This window comes from Parasteatoda tepidariorum, chromosome 6 (assembly GCF_982258835.1).
Source record: "Parasteatoda tepidariorum strain Cologne lab strain chromosome 6, Ptep-v5.0, whole genome shotgun sequence".
NCBI lineage: Eukaryota > Metazoa > Arthropoda > Arachnida > Araneae > Theridiidae > Parasteatoda > Parasteatoda tepidariorum.
The window spans coordinates 74,502,932-74,528,089 of NC_141760.1; the positions used below are offsets into that span (position 1 = coordinate 74,502,932).

General features: G+C 26.0%; 2 protein-coding genes across 7 annotated transcripts in view; one reads left to right on the forward strand and one right to left on the reverse strand.

Moving 5' to 3' along the window:
* LOC107438204 (uncharacterized) overlaps positions 1–3,412 on the forward strand; it is a 31,155-nt gene extending 27,743 nt beyond the window's left edge. For all 4 annotated transcript variants that reach the window (XR_015434730.1, XM_087166045.1, XM_087166043.1 and 1 more), the window contains one exon: positions 1,382–3,412. Coding sequence is in view for 1 of the 4 variants with exons in the window: in XM_087166044.1 (XP_087022170.1) it covers positions 1,382–1,434 (53 nt within the window). In the remaining 3 variants the exon portion in view is untranslated. The remainder of the gene's footprint in view (positions 1–1,381) is intronic.
* Positions 2,681–22,264, reverse strand: LOC107438199 (ras-related protein Rab-38). 3 transcript variants are annotated; one of them, XM_087166048.1, is made up of 10 exons: positions 22,122–22,264; positions 19,891–20,019; positions 18,169–18,201; positions 15,936–16,032; positions 13,603–13,659; positions 13,475–13,507; positions 12,079–12,106; positions 9,579–9,653; positions 8,601–8,709; positions 2,681–6,764 (listed from the first exon to the last, which is right to left on the reverse strand). In XM_087166048.1, exons 2-10 carry the CDS (start codon positions 20,009–20,011, stop codon positions 6,625–6,627), a joined length of 693 nt encoding a protein of 230 aa, XP_087022174.1. In that variant the 5' UTR covers positions 20,012–20,019; positions 22,122–22,264; the 3' UTR covers positions 2,681–6,624. The 3 variants fall into 3 exon arrangements, with proteins under 3 accessions (XP_087022174.1, XP_087022173.1, XP_087022175.1); XM_087166047.1 differs by lacking the exon at positions 22,122–22,264 and adding an exon at positions 21,927–22,102; XM_087166049.1 differs by lacking the exon at positions 22,122–22,264 and adding an exon at positions 21,753–21,854.
* Positions 22,265–25,158: the final 2,894 nt, after the last annotated feature.

Genomic DNA, 25,158 nt, shown 5'->3' on the forward strand with positions numbered 1-25,158 from the left:
TATTTTTTTCTTAAGTTTTATTCAACTTTTGGTTACTTTAAAATTAGTTCATGTTTTTTTTAACATTATGTCAAGTTAATTCCTAATAACACATTGCAAAAATCGCCTGGTCCTACTATGGCAAGCCCTGTTAATTAATACAATTATATTAGTACTTACATTATTATAATAAAGTTTTTTTTTATTTATTGATTTTCTTTTTTAAAAAAGTCAATAATTGGCACTGTTACTGGTGGTATATGTATATTTGATGATAAACAATTATACTATTTTTAGGGTCCTTAATTTTTGCTTTGTTAAAAGAGTTGGAACCCTGACTATTGTATTTTTGAAACTGTATGAACCAACTGTTGCGATTATGGGTATCAATAGAAAATGTCCAATTAAAAGAAAGAATTTTCAGTGAAGAGATAGCGATGAAATGCGGAATAGGGTATCTATTCACTTTTCTTTGATTCCCTTTTACTCCGACTGCCTTTGTTCCTCTAAATCGCTGAAATAAACCCTATGGACAGGTTCTGCTTTCTCTCACCTTGTGCATGCCAACAATGATGTGAAACTTTCACCATAATAACTATACATTTGAATGCAATTTATAACTTATAAATACTGTAAGATACAATTAGTAAATATTAAGTATGATATCTTATAACATTTATTTCAAATAATTTAGCACAGTTATTGTGTCCCTTTCATATTTAAGCTTTAAATACAATAATGTAAAAATCAATTTAAATAAAAAGTTAGAAACCAAAAACAAAATTCTAGAATAATTTCGTTTTTGTTTCCTAACTTTTTATTTAAATTGTTTATGTAAGACAAATTTGGTTTTAGCGCTTTTCCATTTTGATTTATTATTTTAAAGTTTGCATTTTTCTTAAAATTTGCTTATATCAATCTCATACTTTGTTTGAGTGTAAAAATCAAATAAGTAGTGTAGTGAAAATACCTTAAATATTTTGAAATCACTCAAAATTTTGAATTTTTTAAAACAAAATATAAGTAGCTGTAGTAATGTAACACTTATACTTAAAAGCATTCCTGTTCTCCACTTATCGATTTAGTCCAGTCTAAAATAACAATACCTAGTCTAAGCTTGGCCTTTTAACAAAATCAATATTTCTTGAGGTATTTTTTAATTTAATAATGGGAGAATTATTTTATTTCAAGAATTCTGTGTTAGAATGCTTTATTTTCTCAGAAAAAATAAGCTTAATTTGTAATTTATTGTAAAATTTGTTATTGTTAATTTTGTTTATCTACATTTGAATGTATGGTAGTTACAATAAATACTAAATTATTAGAAAATTTATAATGAATTTTAGCTTTTTGAAGATGATTTGTGTGCAACTATTTAATTATTATTATTATTTATTTTTAGATTCCAAGTGTTTTTCCGGAAATCTAGTCAACTACCTGATTGTGGAAAAGTAAATCCTTGTATGATTGTACCTTTTCTAAATTCTATTTTGTTAACTTTACTTCTCTTACTGTGCAATATTAATATTGAGCATTATGCATATAAAAAGGGAAAATTTATTATTTGTCTTATTGGCAATACGTAAGGATGAGAGTTAAACGAAATGCTTTATAATCAGTGCAATATTGCATACATTTTTTTAGTGCTTTCTAAATTTCACTTTATTTTCTTCAGTGATATCTATAACATCAGTTAAATGGCGAAAGTCTATTAAGAGATTTTTTTTATATATTTAATTATATTCTATTTTATGGCAGGGTGTATAGTAACTTGAACAAACAGAAAAATTTCTAAGTAATATCTTATTATATTTCTTTAATCTTTCAATGCTAGTTTCATGACTTACTTTTGTAACTAGAGTGCATTGAATTTTTTTTTAAAAGTTAAAACTGTAATTATGAGGTTAATATATTTTCAAGTTCAATACATTCCTAATTTATATATATATCCTTATTTAACTAAATTATGATCGCTTTTCATTATTTCTTTACTGAGCTAAGTTACTTTTCTAAAAATCCTTATATTATAAAACTAGTATCTTAAACGTTTAATCCCAATTTTTGAAAAAGAAAAATGGTATAAGAATTTTTTTTGACAAACATTTATTTGTAAATAAATGTAGTTCTTAACCATTTAAAGTGATATTTTAAATAAAAATTACTTTAGTAGTTTATTAGAAAAGTATTAATTCCATTCAGTTTTGTTTTTCTTAAAGAGAGGCACTTAAGGTTAAAGAAACGTAAAATTATTTTCTGTCAGAGTTTTGCATGAAATTAAGTATATTTCATATAACAGTTATGTTTATTCTATTGTTGTTTAAAATAAATTTTTGTTTAACTTGCTCCATTATTTTCCTTATTGATACTAATGAAAGAACCAACAGGGAATAGATATTTTGCTATGTCTGTATATACATATATAACGATGCTTTCTAGCAAAATGACACAAGTAAACATTTCCTGCAGCTATTATGAAACCTGTGACAAATCTCAACATTAGGCATTTCAGCTAAGAAAATATAATTCACCAATAGTTCAGCATGAAAAAGTATAATCTTAATTAGTGTACTAAAGTTTGAAGGGTATTCAACAATAGCTTTCCAACATTATAAAAAAATTTCTTTTTGTTTTACAGATCCATTGAGAATGTATGTAAATTTCATGTGGCATAATGTACATAAGACAATAAAAAAAGTTAAGATAGGATATGTAATACTTTAATAACAAACAAAGCTTTTACATTGTAAATATTTCAAGCTTGACTCAGTTGTACCGTAAGATCTGTAAAATGGACGGATTTAGCATAGAATGACAATTTAACATTTTTTAAAGCAAAAGGCTCTTACATTTAATCAATGAAGACTGGCATTTAGATTTAAATACTCATAATTTAACAATGAATAACATATTCATATTGTTTACAAATTCAAAAGATATGAATAACAATTTTATACTGATTGTCCATAGACAATAATTCAACTGTTTTTAATTATTAAATTTAATATTGCAACAACTTATTAGTTATTATCTTGACCTTAGTTTCTTAGTTCCTAAAACAAACAATTCAATTACATTATTAGTTCTGGGTATAATTATAAAAATTAATTCCAATATAATAACTTTAATAATAATATGTCTTTTGAACATAAGCACATTTATCTCAAGAGCTTTTAAAAATAAGTACCTCAAAATTATGTTTATAATTTGCAAGCTTCATCAATTATTACATAAAAAAGTACATGTGGAAAAGTTAAGTCCAATACCTTAAACAGTAGCATTATCTTAATACATAAATTATAAATTTAATACAATGAACCACTTATTCTAATCAAAAATTGCTTGCATATGGATATATACTGGGGAAAAAAAATTAAAAGTTAGTATAAGTATTTTTATATCCTTGTTAAAATTTAATTTTAAACAACAAAATCTATCAATATTTCAGAACGTTAAAATTAGTCTTTTTTTAAAATTTTCTTCTCTCAGAATAAAGAATTATGTCCACATGATTTAAGACTTCAAAACAGTCAATATTACTCATTACACAAATTATTTATCAGAAGTGAGCAAAAATTTGAAGTCTATTCTACTGCTTCATGATGAAAAGTACTATTCTTGTAAAATTTTTAGCAGTTCTATTAATCATGTCATCGATAAAAACTAATATTTTTAATACACAATACAATCAAATAAATAAAAGTTTGGAATGTATAACAATTAAAATCACAAAACAACAAATATGTTTAAAAACGCAGAAAAAAGAAACATTTTTAAAATCACAACCATGCCAAAGATTAAAACCTCAAGGCATTGTACTTCATATTCAACACTGTCTTGAAATGGCAGTAAAAATTAAAATCAAATACAATTGGTCCTGTTAACAAAAGAAAAAAATGAGCAATGGATATGTATAATACAACCTGAAAAAGTTATTTATAATTTAAGATAAGGTCATATTTAACTACTCATTCCTATACATGGAAATCATGAACTAAAAATATATCCGTAATATGAATACACAATAAAAGATATAGAATAACAATATTATTAGTTAAAGTGCATAAACTGGCAATTATATCTAATTTGTAGAAAAAATAAGGAAACTGACAAGTTAAAGTTTGAAATGTCTTTATTTATAGCAATTTTATTTTGGAACTCGTGAGCCGTAACAGATGTACAGCGTGCAACTTTTGATCTGATCTTGAATGTTTTAAGATTCAATATTAATGGCTCAAGAGGGTCAATATGCAAATTATAATCAAACTCAAAAATATACTCTCTCTGAATAAATATGCCATTCTTTTGACGAATTCGGATTTCTAAGCACAAAACAGAGTGGGTAGCCACAATCTGGGAAATATAAATCATTCTAAACGTTTGGTCAGGAGAGTTTTCCAAAATTTGGCCCCTTAATGTTAATTTTACTTTTTGCATATTTCACCATACCTCGAGGTTTTTTAGCAAATCGAAAATATTTTTAATTGTAAGGTATAAAATTTTTTACATGATTTTTAAAGAATGCAATTTTACATTAAAAAATTTGAACAAAAGCAGTCAAATAGTTTCTGAGAAATCAAATTAAAAAATTTTCAACTATTAATAATATCAAATGTATAAAAAAATAATACTTCCCAACTATTTTTTGCAGGGAATTATTTTAAAATAAGTGAATTTTATAATTTTTCAATTTACTTAAAAGGTTCTCGAGATATGGCAAAATATAAAATTAACATTAAAGGGTCCAAACTATTGGAACCATATTTCCCAGATTGCAGCTGCTTTTGGGGGCCAATAAATCCGAATCCATAAAAAAAAGGTATGTTTATTCAGTGAAAGTACGTTTTTAAGTCGGATTTCGTAAATTAAAATAATGTTTGCACTAATTAATTTGAGATCACCCCTTTGAACCATTAAGATTTGTTGATTATTAGGTTAAAAGTTATCAGGGTTGGTATGTTTTGAGCACTGTACATGTTAAATGGTTTAGCAAATTAAAATATTTGTAACAAGTGTACCAAATGTTACAACTTAATTATAAACAATTTTAAGTTATCTTATTTTTCTTAAGAACTACAGTTATCTAAAATGTTCAGAAAGAGGGATAATTTTTGCATGCAAGACCCACCTGAACTTTATATATATATATATAAATAATAATTTTATTATGTTTTCAAAAGACAAAGCTTTCTTTAATAAATATATATCTTGAAAGGTCGCAAACTTTTTCAAAGTTTAATATAGTTAAGCTATTATAAATATTAACTTAGATGTAATTGTACTTTAAAATAATAAGAGAAGAAACAGTATCTAGTCACACAGTGCAAAGAAAAAAAGTAAACTATGAAACTATTTATATAAAAATCTTTGGTATACAAAAATATTCATAACTAAAAATTTATATAAATTAAGTTTTTTCAATTACTATAGACTTATTCTAACTTTAAATTATTGTCTTTCATAAATACTTTTCCACACTTTTGTACAATATATGTATATACCTTCACTTTCACTAAAAAAAAGTTTTCTGGAAGATTAACCATTTGGGCTGGAAAGAAGTGGCATGCATAACAAATACCTTTTGTCACAAAACCGCGAATGATGTGATGTACACGTCGGCAGGCAATTATCACAGAAAAAAAAAGACGTTTATTGTCCATATCACAGAAATAAAAGTTTTTCCCAATTTCTATAAGGAATCGAACGCTAAACGCATTACAGTGATTCACAGTTATGGTACACACACATCTGTGAATTTCTTAACAGCCCAAAAAAGCTTTCATTTTTCAGCCTAAACAGTAAAATTAAATTTTATAGTATTGATTGTAATAACTTGAACTATTTAGAAAACATTTGAAATAAAAAAAATAATAATTTACTTCTAAGTTCAATATGCAGGTGCATTGTTAGATATTTTTTAGCACTGTTAGCAAACTAAATAAACCTTGTGAGTAGTATGATCACTACGTAAAGTGTTTCATTGTTTACGATTTCTTAAGTACCTTATTGCATTAATTTATTTAGGGAAAATGTATTGCTAGACATACATAAAATATTCCTAACACTAATATTAGTTTTGATAAATGCACAATATACATCTTTAGCTTTTGTGCAAACTGTAGTATAGTTAAAACAACCATTCAAGAAGAAAACTAGATCAATGAATATAATTTTAAGATCAAACACTCTTGTTTGATAAAAATAAAACAATAAAAAATGGAATGTGAAATATGGATAGAAAAAAATTAAAATGTAAATAAGCACTGGAAATCTATATATACACTTGTGTAAAAAAAAAAATCACACTTTCATTAAAATAAATTGTCCAAACAAACCTAAATACATTTGGCTAACATAAGTTTGATATTGATACAAGATCAGAACTGAATAAAAAAAAATGATATGAATATAATGAAATAAATTAGAAGTAATGTAGGTTTATAAAGATGAGTACAATCTTTTGTTCATTAATTACATTAAATATCTTTGGAAAAAATTCATCATACAGCAACAATATTGTATTATACCTTCTGTCAGCATTCGTAAAAATGACCTTTAAAGGATACAGGAACAGGAGGACGCCTTTGTTGCGTTAAACAGATCTCAATCGAGCAAAAACATCAGATTTCTCTTTACATACATTGCTCCTCAACAACATTTTACCTTTTTTTTCTGGACAATTTTTTTATTAGATGAAAGACGGAAGGAATCATTTGGAATTGTTTCTATTTCATAATCATCTTCTTGCATATGAATGATTTTTTCTACCAAATATTTGATAGCCTCACCTGGAACAAAAAAAGTTGCAGGTTATAAAATAACCAATGCTTTGTATAATAACCAAAAGTTTTGTGCGTAAAAAAAAAATAACGGAATTTTCATGAAAATAATAATTCAATAGAGAAATAAATTCTACAATCTTAATTTACTCTTTAAAAAAGATTTCTGCAGCCTTAGATACCTTCCAACAAAAGCACTTACAGCTTTTTCAAATAAAATAGAATTCCAATCTAATAATTCAAATTTCAGTAATCAAAGAGAAGACAGAAATATTAGATTCTCTTATTTTTCATTGCAGCTAATTACACTGGGAAGCAAATTTTTTGTTGCATTTATACACATACTTGATCTTGCCTAATTCGGGTAGGGTGAGGAGGAGTTTTAAATCTGAAATTAGTTTTGCTCTTAATGCTAAAGAAATTTTTTTTTGAAAAATAATATTTTTATCCTTTTTTTTTTGTTAAATTTTTCCAAAACGTTTTATGTAAAACATAGGGTTGCATAAATGTTGCGGTGCCTGACTGTGGCTGAGGGTTCGAATCCCGCTCAGGGCATGGATGTTTCCCTCTCTGTGTGTTGTTCTCTGTTGTGTGAATGTGGCCCATCCTATGAATGGGTATCTGTGGCAGTGTGGCGTGGGCAATGTTGCTCGCTTCTGTGACTTTGGTTCACAGGTGCCCACTGGGTAACGTTAAAATGAGCATCACTTTCGAGGTGAAGAACAGAAGTTCACTGCCTGCCGCTAAAAAAATAAATAATAAAAAATGTTGCTGTAAGCTTCTAGGAATTTGGGAAAACATCAGAATTAAAACTGCAGAGGAACCCATGCCCGAAACCCGCTAGGGGTGCTTTCATTTAATAAATTTGTGCTTCTGAACAGGTCATAATAGCTGGGCATGGGTTCCAATGCAGTTTTAATCCTGATGATCCCCTACTCCCCTAGAAATTCGTTTACACAATTATGTAAACCTATGTTATGTATAACGATTTTTAATTTGCACATTTTGACAAAAAATGTCAGTTAAAAAACTATAGTTTGGAAAGAAAAACAGATTTAAGATGTGAATTCAGAGATATGAAAGTAACTAAGATGTCAGAAAAAATAACTCTCAATAGAAAAAAAAAACACTAATTTTTTTCTTCCCATGTATAATTTAAGACGTGCAAAAAATTTAAAAAATTTTTCTCTAAAAAACTAAGATCTTTAAATAGATGCACATTGTCTAGGTATTTAGCATGTTGCATTGAAGAATAATTTTATATATATTGGAGAAGTGTATTTTGTGAATGCACATTATTTTTTGCCGCCTTGAACAATGGTTATTTTAAAACAAATGCAATTTCATGATAGGAAGATTAGTTTAAACGAAGCTTTCAGTAATCCAGTTGATGTTGGGCACTATTGAAGACTTGACTGTATTTTTAAGTCTGAAATTGATGATAATTTTTGAAAAGCATTCAAAAGCTCAAGTATTGCATTAATTGTACAAAGATAGAAATGATTTAAATACAGTTATACATAAAATCAAATATTTGAATTTTTTTAAATAATTTTTTTATGTGGATAGAATCCTTTTTTTTCCCTCTCTTTAGTCTATGTGTCTGTGTTAACGATACGGATATTTCATTGATATACTAATTTCTCAGATGATTATAAATTCACATAATTTATGTTAAAAGTTAGCTGCTAAAAGCATGAAATAAAGCAGAAAAAAAACAGGAGTTAAAATTACAAAAGCTGATATGTCAAAAAAATACATTACACATTACTTATCTTTCCACCTTTCAAAATTAAAAACCTATTAAATGAGTACTAAAGGGCTATTAAATGTTATTTTTCTTACCAACATTAATATTTTCTTTTGCAGAAGTAAAAAACCAAGCTAGAATATTATTCTTTTTGCAGAATTGAGTCAGATAATCAGTAGGGATAGTAACACCAGGAATATCACACTAAAAAATAAAACAAGATCATATTAATAAGAGAATAATGCCAACTGTTCAACCAGGCTTCACAGAAAAATTAAGCCTACATTAACAATTATAAATAATTATTTATAAAATTACGGTGTTATTCATCAGTATTTAACTAGTGAGTCTTACACAGGTCGAAACTGTTAAACATAACTAAAAAAATTTTATAAAAAATGAATAAAAAATCTCTTTTTTGCAATTTTTTAAAAAACAATGACTTTAAAGTTTGATTGTAAAATATTCTGTATGTAACACTAATACAGTGGAATGACTTATAGTTTAAATTAAAAACTTGAACTTAAAAGTAATTACTTTTTAAGCTTATGAAATTAAATATGCCTTATCTGCTTGATTACAGTAGTAGAAAATTGAAGTAGAAACAAAAGTTATTAAAAATGAAATTTTTATAAAAACATAATTTTTTTTTAATTAATAGAACCTCATATTAATCATGAAAATATAATTTAAATAATTAGAAGATAAAGATTCTAAGCAGCATTTTAGTGAAGATGTGTAAAAATTAGCTTTAAATACAAAGTACTTTAACTGAATCACAAAATTTCTGTTAAACAACCCTACATTTTTTGAATAAATTTTTTTTTATGTAATTGTTTAAAAATACAATGAATTGTGGGATTTCAATTGATCTAAAAATAAAATATCAAACGGCGGAAATATAATAATACAATTAAAGTTTTAAGTGTGTTAATTATTTCCTGAATTATTGATTTTTGACCATTAAACACACTTATTGATCACAAATCCCAAGTGTGTGGCTCAAAATTTTAACCCTAATTACAAAAAAAAAAAAAGCAAAAGGATTAAAATATGATACATAAACTGCTTACTTTATTAGCAAGAAGTATTACTGGTAAAGGTTTTCCATTAGGAGTAGCAACTTTTTCTTTTATATCATCATGCCACTAGATAAAGAGGAAGACAGAGATTGTGGTGTTATATTTAGTTTTAATATACCTCAAACATATTTTACAACAATGTTTTACAAATAACAGAGATAACATTGACCAGGATGACGTCAAGACTTAGGCAATATACAATTAAAAACAGAAAATATGAGTAACAAAAGTGTATGACTGGTTTAGTGAACTCCAAAAACAAAAATGAGAAAAGAATAATAATAACATTTACAGTATGAGAATCTTGTGAAAAACAAAACCGTAATCAATGACTCAATGACATACCCCTCTAAGTAGCATCTAACAGCGAAGCAAGAGAGAGACTACTCACCCACACGAGATAATATTAGACATTGTGTACAATTACCCTGAGGGTCAACCATTTAACGTACAATTTTTATTTAACATATTTTTCATACTTTTTAATTATTTTGATTTTGTATTTAGTTAGATCAAAATAAGTGAAAAATATATTATATTTATTTAATATACTATATTTAGTATTTTAATAACTTATGATTATTAAATTTAGCATCAACAACGGTGTCTTGTTCTGAATTAACCCTTTGATGGTTATAAACGGGTTCAGCTCGCAATTTAATTGTGCTTCTATTAAGAAGTACGATTCAATTGCGAGCTGAACCGTTCGTCCGAGCTTGTTTGCGCGCATTAGCGAGCAAACGAGTTCCGCTGGGGAGTAAGATTTCAACCGAAATGGTTAGAAACGATAGCACTAGCCACGCAGTGAAAATTTTCTCCAATGCACGCTGACGAGCTGAGCTCGTTCACCGTTATTATTCTGTATTGATTCTGTTACAAACAAATCCTACTCGCGAAATTTAGTTAGCTTTACTGTCTACAGATGGCAGTAAGGGTTCCATGAATTTCTTTTCATAATGAAGGGGGGATTTTCTTTTTTAACCTTGTTCTTTTTATGCGTATTTTGGCGAGTTTTTTAGGGTGTTTGTAAAGTAAAAAAGAAAGCTTATCAAGTTTTTAGTCTGATGAAGACTTTGTTCACAGTATATCAAGCTCAGAAGATGATTCAAGGAGGATTTTTCGAGTGTTCGACAGTAGTGTAAAATTGATTCAAGTTCTCACGCTGCTAGCCAATTTAGTTTTACTGTTGATGTGGGCATGAAAGCTTGCGTTACAAATATTTCTAATCCACTAGATTATTTTGAGCTGCTTTTTACTGATGAGATTGTAAATCATATTGTTACTGAAACCAACATTTTTGCTGCTGAAAATTTAAATAAATTAAAGAGCGAAGAACATTACCAAATTCATCATTGGAATGAAACTAATGCAAATGAAGTGAGAGTATTTTTTGCAACATTAATTTTGCATTGTAATGACCCATTATGTGCAATTCCATGTTTAAAGTATATTACACACAAAAATATTTTTAGGTAATTACTGCATTTAAATGCTTCATTAAGTTTTACATTAGTTGTATTTATTTAGTGCTTTTAGAATTAATTATTACTTGTATAATTGATTATAATCATTTATAATTTACTATTTAATAATTATAATTTATTAATATTTTTAAAGTATGTAAAAACTGTTATTTGTTATTTATGTACTACAATTACTTTACGAAATTCTTAAAATTTGTGAGTCGAGCTATCTACGGCATTGCCAGAGAAGGGTGACATTTTCGGAAGAACGGCGGGGGAAAACAGCTGCCACTTTCGACTACTGTTTACTCGTAATACTGCACGAATTAAGTAAACGAAAACTGCTCATTTCCCTAACCGCCAAAGGGTTAAGGGTAAAACTTTCCAAACACAGCTTACTTCCAAACAATATTTTTTTCAAATTTGCACTTATTTAGATCTAAGAGAAACAGTTATTCATCAATGAAATTTCTTTAATTTACAAAATTAATTCTTGATACATTTTTAAATATGAATGATAAAAATTTATATTTTTATCATTCTATATTTCACTACAAATATAATTCCAATAATCTATGAGATTTTTTTCAGTAACTACTAGACTGTTTTCAATAATTAAAAAATACCAAAATATATTTTGGCTTATAATTAAAGTGCCAAAAAAATATATATATTTATAAAAAGAGACCTGTATTATCTGCTTAAAAGGGTTAAAAAAATTCTTTCTCAAGAGAAATGAATTTTGAGATTCCAAGTAATATTTAGTTAATTTTGTTTACATTAAGGAAAAAGCTTTGTAATTATTAACATTAAATAACATAAAGGAAAAATTTGCAAAAAAATAATGAAGCTGCTCTAAATCATGCGTCAATAAAAAGACTAGATGAATATATTAGATTTGACACATGAGAAATTAAAACATTATACAAATTGTAACAGATACAATGAGAAAAAATAGGAGTAATAAAACAACATTTATCTAAAGAATTATAACAAATAAAATGGAAGAAAAATTTTGATTTACTTACTTTTATCACTGAATCCAATGTGGCTAATCTAAAATAAGGAGAAGAAAAAATAAGAGAAATAGAAACAAACCATCTTACTTTACCTATAACTTTAACTAAAAATCAAATTTTTGATTGGAACAAAAGTTTGGTTCAATATTTTTAATTAGTGATAAAGACTGTTAATTGATTACCAGGCAGTAGAACTTGTATAAAAAAGAACTTACTATCAAAAAGAAGAATTTAACTAAATTGTGGTTAGCATATGTCAGAAAATAATAAGTAAGACTAACTTGTATAACATATTCTTTTATAAAATCCTCCACTAAAGTTAATTAAAAATTATTTAATTATATACAGTACATATAAAATGATTAAACAATTTAAACTTCGTCTAAGCTCTAGTACTTCTTCATCACTGACAAGAAATAAATGTTTTTAAAAAATAAATAAATAACGATGTTTAAATGCACTTACTTTAGGATAAACTTGAAGTTCAAGAGTTTTTCACCTCAAGCTATCCTTTCAGGGTCTCTACAATTATTATGAACTAATTTTCTAGCAATAAAATTTAAAATTTAAGCCTTAACACTCCAACTATTGTAGTACAACTGTAGTAGCAAAGTTATACTACAGTAGCAGATTTACTATAGAAGTACTATTTCCAAATGTCAAGGACAACTTTTTTTCTAACAATACTAACTAATTTTCTTGCAATAAAATGTAAAATTTAAGCCTTGACACTCCAACTACCGTAGTACAACTGTAGTAGCAGAGTTAGTTCACACTACAGATTAACTATAGAAGTACTATTTCCAAATGTCAAGGACAACTTTTTTTATGTTTAAAACAAAGTCACACATTATTGGAAATTGAGAAGTAAAATAAAAGCAAATTTAATTCTTACTTTATAGACAACATATACAGTAACCACATTATGAAAAAGGGAACCATAAAATTATATATGTAAAATTTTAAGTAATGCGAACAAAGAACAAGAAAGGTACCTGCCATATCACACTACTGATTTGCAAAAGTATATAATTTCTTACTTTATTTCACTCTCATTATAGAGCTTGACAAAAATTAATCTTCTATTATGGGGAAACCTCTCTTATTGCACTTGAAATGTAATAAAAACAAGCTAGCTTTTGAATATTTCAAAATTATACTTAATGAAATAGAATGTTCAGTAAATTATAATTGGTTTGATAAAAAAGCTCAAAAAAAGTTTGAACTATTCTTAATATTTTTATTGTAAAATATATAAAAATTTTCCAAACTAAAAATTATCTACTTACATAAATTCTTGTATATTATTTACATACAGCAATCTAATTAGCAAATTATTACTGAAACCTTTTTGTAAGTATTTTAACAAAAAATGAAACTATGAGAAAAAAAAAATAATACATACCTAATTAAATCAAAAACTATTATAGCTGCTTGCCTAAAAAAGGTAAAAGAAAATAAATTTCACAGGTTTAAAACTTTAGATGGGACTATTAAAAATAGGAGATAAGTGAAAGGAAAACATTAACTTACGAATGCCTATAATAGGTTCCTGTCATATATCCAAATCGCTCATGGCCAGCTATGTCCCTTAAATAAATAAAAGTAATAATGAAATATTTAAATAATCATAATATTCATAAATTTTATTTTCAAAGTAATTTTTGCAACATTGAGGTATACAACCTGTGGCTCAGGTACCTAAGTGGGCTCTCATATACCTAATGTGTGGCCTTTTGTTTTTGCAATCAAAAATTGCAAAAACCTACACAACTAGCATAAGAAATTTTAAAACAACTTTTCTAAGTTATTTAAATAAACTTTGAAAAAACACTGAAGTTAAAATTCTAAAATGTAGAGGTCTAAAAAATATTAAAAAAAATTGAAATCTTTTACACTTTTTTAAAGAAAACTTTCTTTGACTAAAACACATTTAGAGCACATGCAAATCAGATTTGTTTAAAAATTGAAAATAATAATTCAACTGTATATAAATGGCTTAAAAATAACATAATTTATTTCTCTACAGTGAATCTCAGAGAAAATTTAAAGCTTAACTAATTTAATTTTTTAAAACAAAATTTCCCATAAGAATTGAGTCATCTTATCTTTCAAAATTAATTTTTGATTTTAAATGCAGAAGATAATAAAGCTGTTACTATATAGAAAAACAGTTATCCTTCAATATTGTTTCTGAATACAATTTTATTATAAGATTTGACTTGTCCCATGTGATGGATCAAGTTACTTCAGCTTCGGGACATGTTGGTTCATTCTTCAAAGTTTTTTTTTAATATTTTAATTATCATTAAAAAAAAATACCAACTGAGCATTTTGAAAAAAAAAAAAAAAAAAAAAAAAAAAAAAAAAAAAATTCTTGAAAGGGTGAAAGTAAGTGACTTATCTTATAAAAAAAGTCAAGCTATATGATTAATTTTTTAGCGAAATATGAATTGAAAAGTGGGCCAGCTAACCTGGGTTGACTCCCTAAATGATTTGCTGTTTAATTCTTTAAACAAATTGATAATGTTCTTATTACATTCAATAATATTTAAGTTATTGATATAAAAATAATTTGTGGCCTTTTACTGCAACCCTTTTCCGAAAAATTTGAAAATTTTTAATGCACCAGATTAAATTTTTTTTTCTCTAAAAGAGTGTGTTGAATATTTTCCTTTTTTTAAAATTGAAAATTTCTTTTAATAGATCCTTAAATAGTAAAATCATTTTTGTCAAGAAAAATAAAGGCAAAGGTAATAAAAGTAAAAAAAAGTACAATAATTTAAAATAGTGATTAAAATACTCATGTATGATGATCTTACTTCAGCAACAATATTTACCTTGTTGTTGTAGAAATCAAATACTTTGTTTACGGTATTTTGACTTTTAATGGTTGAAATGAATATTTATTATCACTGTTATTTAAGACAAAAAGGTTAATTTTTAATCCATAAGTTTAATTATATTTATTTATGAAAAAGTAATATAGTTGCATAGATTTTTTCTGAACATGAATGGCAAAATTTTAGAAAACTTAGATTCTAATCTTAATCTTTTAAAATATACTAATAGATTCACTGAATAAAAGTTACAGATAGTTATTGTGCATGGAAGTACAAATTTTTTTTTTAAATTTTTTTTTTTACTATAATATACACAATTTTGGTACTAAAAAAAAACTTTATTTATATTCATTTTGAAAAGTCTTAAAAGTTTTCTGACTCCTATTAATTAACTTCCTTATATCAATTAATAAATTCCCCCTAGTAATAAAATTCATTAACAGTTATGAGAAGTCAAGTTATATTACAGATTAGTTATTCAAACAGTGGGTACAGTTTCAAATTAATTAAAAAGGAACAGAGGATGCAACAATATATTTTACTAATTATGAAATAGAAAAACATTATTCATCAGGTAATATAGATTATAATAAATGTTACGATTTACAAAATCTGCCAAAGATTTTAAAATATTTTCACTCTAATAAAAATATAGATTTATTAGGAGATTCATTTTTATAAATATATGAATTCTTTAATTAAAAGTCTCCTAATTTTAATTCACTATTTACTAAATTGTATGACACAATAGTTTTTAAAACCTACATGGTATATTTTATTTGAAAATACATGCAATTTTCTTTAGAGGCTAATTTTTATGAATATATGAACTTTAAAATTAAAAACAGCAAACAAAATTTAAACTATTTTCACAGTAGTTTTAAACAATTAGCTAATAAGAACTCAAGAAATATTTCAGCACTATATGAACCAACAACTGTTAAATGACCTAACCTTTATAATTAATTAGAAAATAATAATCCGGAATTAGACAATAGAAAAAACTAAATGTTATAAAATTACCATAATTGAAGAGTAACAATAGTTTTTTCATCCCACTGCAATCCCTTGATAGCAAAATCCACACCAATAGTTATTTTATAATTTTGAGTAAATGTGCCTGTTTAAAAAACAATGAACATATGAATCAGATAATAATAAACAATTGTGGCAGCAGAAAAAAATTGTAATATCAAAATTAATTTGATTTAAATGAAACTGCTCCAACATGCAATTTTTGCCAGGAACCTCTTACAGTGAAACATTTCTTGACACAGTGTTTAAAATTTAAATTGAAAAGAAGCCAGTACTTTAACTGCTACTTTCCAACTTTATTGTATTTACTTGGAGACACACCTCATCCTAACTTAATGCTTTAGCTTAAAGACATCGGATTTTATAATTCAATTTAGTTCAAATTCTAATAAATTAACCAGTCTTATCTAATTATATTGATTTTAGCTAAATTACTTCAGTTGCTTTGATTGTAACCAAGATTCTTCAAATTAACCTCGTGTTTGGATTTAAACTAAGTTACATAGATTTTAACCTTGTGTTTTAATTTTAACTATGTTATATACCCTTTTAACCTAGTTTTAGGCACGGTATAACCAAACTATGGCTCTTGCGCCAAAAATTAACAACACTCACTCACTCAAATGAAAAGAATCATAAAAATGTATAATTTGTATGTTAAATCCCTCCTATTTTAAAAATGTCCATTGCTGTCATGATGACTTCATAATATTAATGGTCAAAATTAAATGAAACACAAAGTTTCAAACAGGTACACAGAATTTCTATTCAGGTCACCTTACTATTAAATGGCAAAGGGCATCATATTTTTTAACCATGATGTACCATTGGTATATATATATACATTATTAAATATTAGTATAAATAAATATAATAATAAATATGAATATCATATTAACTTTATTTGATGAAATTTAAAAAGGTTCTAGGGAGGGAGATGTGGAAGCTAGGTGGGGTCATACCCCCTAACTGATAATTTTATTAGATTTCCAGAAAAAATTTCCAGAAAAATATTATTTAAGTTGAATTGACAACACAAACTTGTAAACTTATTGCTGGAAAATGTAAGTATCAGTAAACTGTTACGTGACGCAAGAAAAAAATACACCAATCAATCTTACTACCACTTATAGAACTTAAGAGCATCATAAAAATAAAAACGATTATTTAATTCACAAAAGGAAAATGTGAATTCTATGGGTTAAATTATTCATTTATCTTTAATTTTCAATGAATTTATCTTTCACTGTTCTGTCAAATTTGGAAATTTGTATATTTGATGTATGTCAAATTGTAACAAGCACATTCGGTAACAGAAACAATTGATGTTAAAACTGCAACAGTTGAATTGACTCTGATATAACAATGGGCAAAGTGCCATCTTTGAAAAATATTTTCAACTGGACAATGTGCAGAAGTGTAATTATGAGTGGATCAAAATTAAGGTATGCAAGATTAAATAAAGGAAAATAATACGGCTTCATTCCAGTGCAATCAGTTAAATATTACATGCGGTGAGTAAACATATTAGAGTTTCGAGTTTAAGCAGCCTGAAGAAGACTTTTTTTCTTCTATTTTTTAAACTATATTAAATCGTTTTTTCTCCCTTCATTAAATGTTTTAAATAAGAAGCAGCATATCATAAATGAAATATACTACTATTCATGCTAAAACTTAATACCAAAATGTTTTCTAAAGCTTATAGAGGTTAAGAAAATATAAAATTACATTTTCATCTAACTGAATTTGTAACAAAAACCTTCTCTTTGAGTGACATTTTTAAATCCTTTTGAGAAAAAAAGAAAGAGTTAAACTGGTTTTTTGAGTTGAAAAGGAAGAAGCTTGGAGAAACAAAGATTTGTAACAGAAGAGAATTTTTAACAAAAATGTTCTCTTCTAGTAATATTTCCGAAAACCTTTAAAATAAATAAAGAGTAAAACTTAATTGTTTAATGAAAAGGAACAAGAACAAAGAAAAATTTGTAACAAAAATATTCCCTTATAGCTATATTTCTGGATACATTTGGAAAAAAAAGAAAAAAAAAAGAGTAATACGGCTGGTTTGTTAAGTGGAAAAGTAACGAGGTTTCGAAGCAAGCAGTGGAAATTTTCTTCAACACATAGATATAGCACTTGTAATCATAACATTCGTTTCAAACAATTTCATTCAGTAAAAATAGACTAAACGTTACAAAATATTTAGAAAAATCATAATAATCACCTTCAGTATAACGTCTAATAACGGCGGTTTTACCTAAAAAATGAAGAAGATAACATTGAAATATACATATTTTAAACAATATAATCAAAATGAAAAAATACATATGAAGTTGAAAATGAACTTACTTAAGTTATTTTTTTTTGGGGGGGGGGGGAAACCCCAAAACTTACAAGGTTGAATTTGCTACTTCTTTCTAACTTAATTAGTTAAATTTGCTTTTAAAAGAAATTCTAGTTTAGCCGTCTTTGCTTTTCAATAAAATAAAGCAGAATGGAGGGAAAGTAAAATACTTGTAAAGAGATAATATATATAAAAACAATACAACTTCGTTTTAAAAAAAAGAGCCTTTGTAAAATATTATCTCTTTGTTTTTAAGCAATAAATTAGATTTTCAGAAACATGATCACTTATGCAAGATAAATACTTCATAAGTGATCCTGCTATCTCTAATGAACTAAAAGGTTAGAAGAGAATATGTATAACATTTATGTAAACATAATCAAGAACAAATTAGTTCAACATAGTAATTTTCTTTCTCTTTTTTTTTTTTTAAAAAAAAAGAAAGGTTTTTCTTCTGAAACTACAATATTTTCAAAATGTAATGAAAGAAGAAAAAAAAATTATAAAGGAAATGACTATAAAATAAGTCTGGGCTGTCATATTTTATGCATAACATGATGAATGAGCTTTACCTGGAAAAGAAAAAAGGAACAATCGAGTCACACCCTACACTTTCTACTAAAATTTTCACCAGAATTCATTTATATAAAATAAATATTAATAGGTAAATATAAAAAAATATTTAGAAAAAAACAATAATTTTGAAAATAACAATTTTAATAATTTTTGGAAATTATAAAATAACATAAAAAATGATTAAAATAGAAGAAAAAGAAAAAAATTTCAGGGTATTTTTCTTATTACGAAAAACAGAAATTCTTTGTTATTTAATGATATTGCAATTAATCAACCTATGGGATCTTTAAAAATGTATCAATATCACAAAAACAAAATAATGTTACGATAAATATGTATATAGTGTATAAAAATGCAAAATTTCTAGAAGCCTGGACCAATTTTTAGGTTCAAAATATAAGGTTATACAATAAATAATTATCAGAATATCAATATAGGTTTTTTAACCCATACTAATGTTAAATGCTTTTTCCTTTTATATAAAATTTTCCTAAAATAGTAGGTGCCAGTTATGATGAATGTTTTGGCAACCAGGTATCCAATATTTGTTGATTTCTGAGTATACATATACAAATTTTAGACTTATAATTGATCAGTTAAAAAAAAAATGTTCTTGCTGAAAATAATTTTGAATAATCGTCCTTAACAGCATTAAATATTGGCAGCAAATATTTCAGGACTCTGTAGTATACATATACTAATTTTAGAGTTATAATTGATCAGTTAAAAAAAATGCTTTTGCTGAAAATAATTTTGAATAATCATCCTTAACAGCATTACTGTATTGGCAGCCAATATTTCTAGACTCCTGAGTATACATATACTAATTTTAGAGCTATAATTGAGCAGTTATAAAAATGTATAGGTCAAAAATAATTTTGAATAATCCTCTTTAACAGTATTACTGTACTAGTTATGCTCTGCACCATTGTAGTATAACATTGTAAACATTGCAAAAAGGATACAATATCATAACAATAGCAGTAATGGCCATTTTAAAAATATACATGTATTCTATCTACTTACCAACACCATAATCACCTACAACTAGCAGCTTAAACATAAGTTCTTTCATTTCATACTTAGATTCATTTAGATCTTCTGTACCTTCAGTATAAGTAGATGGAGTAGTATAATGATTATTCATGTTAGCACCTACAAATATTAGGTATACATCAATAACAAAATCATTATTTTTTATATTTATAAGACACTTAAAGAACAGTAAAAGGATTCATACAAAATTTGATTTAAAAAAGTTACAGAATTCAGTATATTCATCTTTGTAAAAATTTTTATTTCTCAAGGTTAATTGCAATTACCCTGAATTTCCCACATTTTTTTCTTATTCATTCTAAACAAAGGAAATTCGGAATATATTTAAAAAATTTATTTAATTAAAAAATAATTTTATTTTTAAATATTCAAATCAAAAGCAAATCAAGTTTTATGATAGTAGTGAGCACATAATTTAAATAATTAGGTCTGCAATTTACCAATACACTGCATAGCAAAGCTTTAAAAATACCTAAACCAGGAGTGCAAAACATATATAGGGAAAAAATGCCTCTGAAATATTTTCTAAATTAATCTGAAATAATAAATAATCTGAAATTTCTAAAATAACCTGAAATATTTCTGAAATAATCTCTGAGAGTCCTAAAATTATCTTGAATATTAAAATATGAGAGAAATCTTTTCAAGGATGCGCTTTAGAACAGCAAGTTACAAATCAAATTTAGTCTTTCTTAGAGTATCACTTAACAGTATTACATTTTAAGAGTCAACAGTATTACATTTATTTCATTTTAAGAGTTTTTTGAGTTATGACAATGTGTTTAGAAGAGGTGTAATTTTTTTTACAAATAAAATTTAAAAAAAAAAAAATATAATTTCAATCATAATCATTACATTAATCTATCTGTATTAGTACCAATAAAAATTTATTTAGACTGAATAATAGTAAAAATAAAATTCTGAGAAGGAAAAAATTTGAGTTTTGTCATTTCTTCTATGTCTGTAAATTTTTCATAATAATATGCTTAGTTGGAATAATTTACTATAGTTATTTTCTTAGATGGATTTATTTTACTAATTTATTTGCCACCAAGGAAAATATTTAATTATGTGTAAGTCATTCATATTAATTTAAGATAGAATTTATACACACTTTGCATTGTTAAGATTCCAGTTTTATTTATAATACTGGCACCATCACCGAATTTAATTTCCATTATTTCCATTCCGAATTTAATTCCACTTTAATAAAATGGTTCTAATCCCTGCCATAAACAATAATTTTTAGTTGTTTTCATTACAACTTTTTAATAATTTCAATTACATTGGCAGTGCATTGCATTAAAAGATAATATACACATATCTTTGTAATTAATATAATATAGTCTATAATTAACGATATTGAACAAAAATTATTTGTTACAATATTTTTATTTAAAAATCAACATTGTGCAAAATAATTTAAGATATAACATGATTTAAGTATTTTTAGACGTAAGCATTCTGCTTTTTCTGTTGATTTAAAAATAAACAAACAAAAACTATATTTTCATAAGTTAGAAGTTAATGAAGATGCTATTTAAAATTTCATTAATATTCAACATAGAATGGGAAAGTTAAATAAATAGACTATGCAAATGTCTGAAAAGTAAATTGTGTACATTTAGAGTAGTAAAAAATTCAGAGCATGACTACGTAGAACACTTACATAATAATGACAACATAATTGTTCTAAATATTTAAAAATAAACGATAAAATATTATTAATATTGAACAGCAACATTATAAATACCAATATATTATAAAAAATACAAAGAATTTCTTTATTTTAGCAGAAAATAATAATAAATTAAATATCAGAAAATAATTACTGTTGTAAAAATATTACTAATGTGTATGAAAATCTAAATCGCGTATTCTTGTTATATTTCAATATTTATTTTAAAAAACAACCAAAAATTTTTTTTTTTATGAATTGACTAGTATTTTCAACCACACAAAAATAGTAAACAAATCCTAAAAATCAACAAAAATGACAATCTTACGTAAACAATGGGAAGCGTAACGAGAAATGACATGCAATCACTCGACTGATTTGTTTACTCAAACCACGTGATAATCCAACTTGCAATAAATAAGATAAAACTAATTTTTCTGTTGTCGTCACTTGTCAGAATGTAATAAAAATAGATAATAATAAATTTCGATTATAGCGCCAAAAAATTTAACACAGTACTCACCTAAAAATCTTTTCAACTATTCCACAACTTGTCCCCTGTCCATTTAAAACGTAAAAAACAAGTTTTACTATGACTCATCAACTATTGCCTCTTTTCTCAGAAGTAGCCCCTACCCTTAAAAGTTTCTCTGTTGCATGCTGGGAAAAATCGATACACCTGTGGCAGAAGAAAATGTAGTTCAGAATGTTATTTATTGGCGCGATGTTTTGTATTTTTTTTATTAGTATTCCATTCCCTTTATTATTCTTTCGTTCGCCTTTATATAAATAATTCTAAATGTATATATAATTAATTTTCTTAAATTTGGATTCATTTTTTAGACGTTTTCACTAAATTTTTAAAGTTTTTTCTCCTCAATTTCTTGATATGATATGATTTTTTATTTTTACATTCCTTTTTGAAGGTTTTTATTTTTTATTTGCATTCCTTCTTTATTAATTTTCTTTTTGTATCGCAAAGTACTAAAGAAAAAATGTTAATAGAAAGAACACGTCAATTGGAGCGTTGTTGTGCATTCTTTTTCCTTACTCCTTGATCAATTTTTCATTCGTTTAAAAACAGAAATAAATCATGCGAATTAAAGTTAATTAATATTCTGGTATTTAGTATTGTTTCTTATACTTTTATTCACTTATTTTTAAAAAAATTTTCCCACATGTTTTACTCACATTTCTTTGTCTTTTTAGCTACTCTGCTACTTTTACCTGTCCATTTAAAAAGTAAAAAGTTTTTACGATGACTCATCACCTAGTGCCTATTTTTCTCGAAAGTAGCCCCTACCTGTATAAAAGTTTCTCTGCTGCATGCTGGGAAAAATCAATACACCTTGGCAAAGTACTAAAGAAGAAAATGTAGCGCAATGTTTTATGTATTTTTTTATTACTTTTCTCTCTGGAATTTTTTGTTCGCTCTAAAATAAATAATGCTTAGTATATTTATAATTAATTATCTTTAATTTGGCTTCATTTTTTAGATTTTTTTTTTCATTTATTTTATAATGCATTTTTTTCTCCATTGAATGACATGATTTTTATATTCCGTGATCCTTTCTGAAGATTATTGTTTTTCTGATTGCATTCCTTCTTTACTTTTTTTCATAGCAAATACTAAAGAAAAAAAAAATTAAAATGTAGTATATATTATTCGCGCATTGTTTTGTAATCGCTTTTTTTTTCTTACTCCCTTGATCGATTTTTCGTTCAAATTCAAATAGAAATTGGTTACGTGGATTACAGTTATTATTAATATCCTTAAATTTAATTGGGGTATTTTTTTTCCATTTGTTTTTCTACATTTTTTGCATTAAATGATGCAAGTTTAGTTTAGATATCTGCTTTTCTATGTCTTTTTCTCCCTCTTTTTTTATTTCATGCTCAGGCAAAAAGTAATTTGGTTCGTTGTTGTTTTTTCGAACGTTGGGTTCGAAATAATATTTTTTGCTCTCTCTTATTATTAATTATAATAAATAATTTGAAATAAAGTTATAATTAGTTTTTAATCAAGTGACTCTTCTTCTTCTTTTTTTTTTTTTTCCTTTTTATTGTTTAAAGTTTTTTTCTTCTTTTTTTTGTTTCTTTTCTTTACGTCATTATTTTTCTTATTTCATTCATTTCTTATTTCTATATTTTTTTATTTCTTTTCTATTTAAAAGTTACAGTTTATAATAATAATTTACTCTCATAACGATTGACTATATTTAAAAATAAAAGTTTTGGTCGCCGACCACCGCATCTCAAATTATAGGTTTACAATTAAACTTTTTTTTTAAATATTTATTTATAAACTAATTGGTCGATACTCTCTCTAAAGTTCAGAGCATAACGCTATTATGAGACAATTCTCGACTTTTTTAAAAATAATTTTCAGTATAGTGAGAATTATTTAAAACCGGAAATCAAATTTCAACTGGTAATCCATTAAAATGTAAGGACACAAAAAGTAAGTTTCGAAAAAATAAAAAAAAAACAATTAAAAAATGATTCTCTTGATCCCTTTGAGGGACTTTCCTTCAATATTTTTAGGTATGGCCATTTTCTCTGAATAATAAATAAAATTTTCTCAAATGAATTTGTTTATTTTTCTGGGATAAATATCCCCACATATCAAAATTAGAATCTATCTCACACGGACAAAAATTCTACTTAATTTCTACAAAGAAATTACATCCACTATACAGTGAAGAATTTGGACTAAACTACTCTGAAAGTTCGATCAGTATTATGCATGATTAAAAACGACACCACTTCTAAGAAAAAGGTGCAAGCATGATGTTTCAATTTGTTTCCAAAGGTTTTATCATGGAAAAACATTTTCTGAAGATCGAAGATTGTTTGCTTAGAGTTAGTATAGAAGTGTTTCCATTTTTTGTTCTAATCCCATATTTTACATTTAAGAGAGAGAAGTTTATGAACTGCCATTATGACTGCCCTCTACTCAGTGGCGGATCCAGCGGTGGGTCATGACCCCCCCCCCCAATTAAAAAAAAGAATAAAAATAATTTTTTTAATAGTTTACAAAAGAAATTAATTATTTTAAAAATTATTTAAGGGGGCATATACACCTAGGTAGATTGGAAAAATCGATTTTTTTTTCTCCATCTAATTATGTTCTTCATTGCTTCAAGAATCATAATCCAAAAAGTCATAATCAGAGATTTTTTACCTCGCCAAACTGTTAGAGAAGAAGATCTTATAGCCGTTCGTGAAAATGCCGAATTTTTTTTAAGAATCTCTTAAATGCTTCTGTAAAAGTTGTCGAAACAGAATTTCGTCTTTGGGTGGCAAAATGGCTGCGTGAAACAGAAGCAGGACTTGAAGTGCCCAACGATCTTTCCAAAATTATTAATGCCTGTGACATCGATTTGTACGATATGTTGTTGAGAATTTTAATAACTCTTCCAGTTTGTGCAGCAACAGCAGAACATTCCTTTTCAACTCTTCGACGTCTCAAAACTTGACTTAGAGCAACTCAAAATCAAGAACGATTAAATGGACTCGCATTATTAAACATTCATCGAAAAATTGATTTGGAAGTTGAA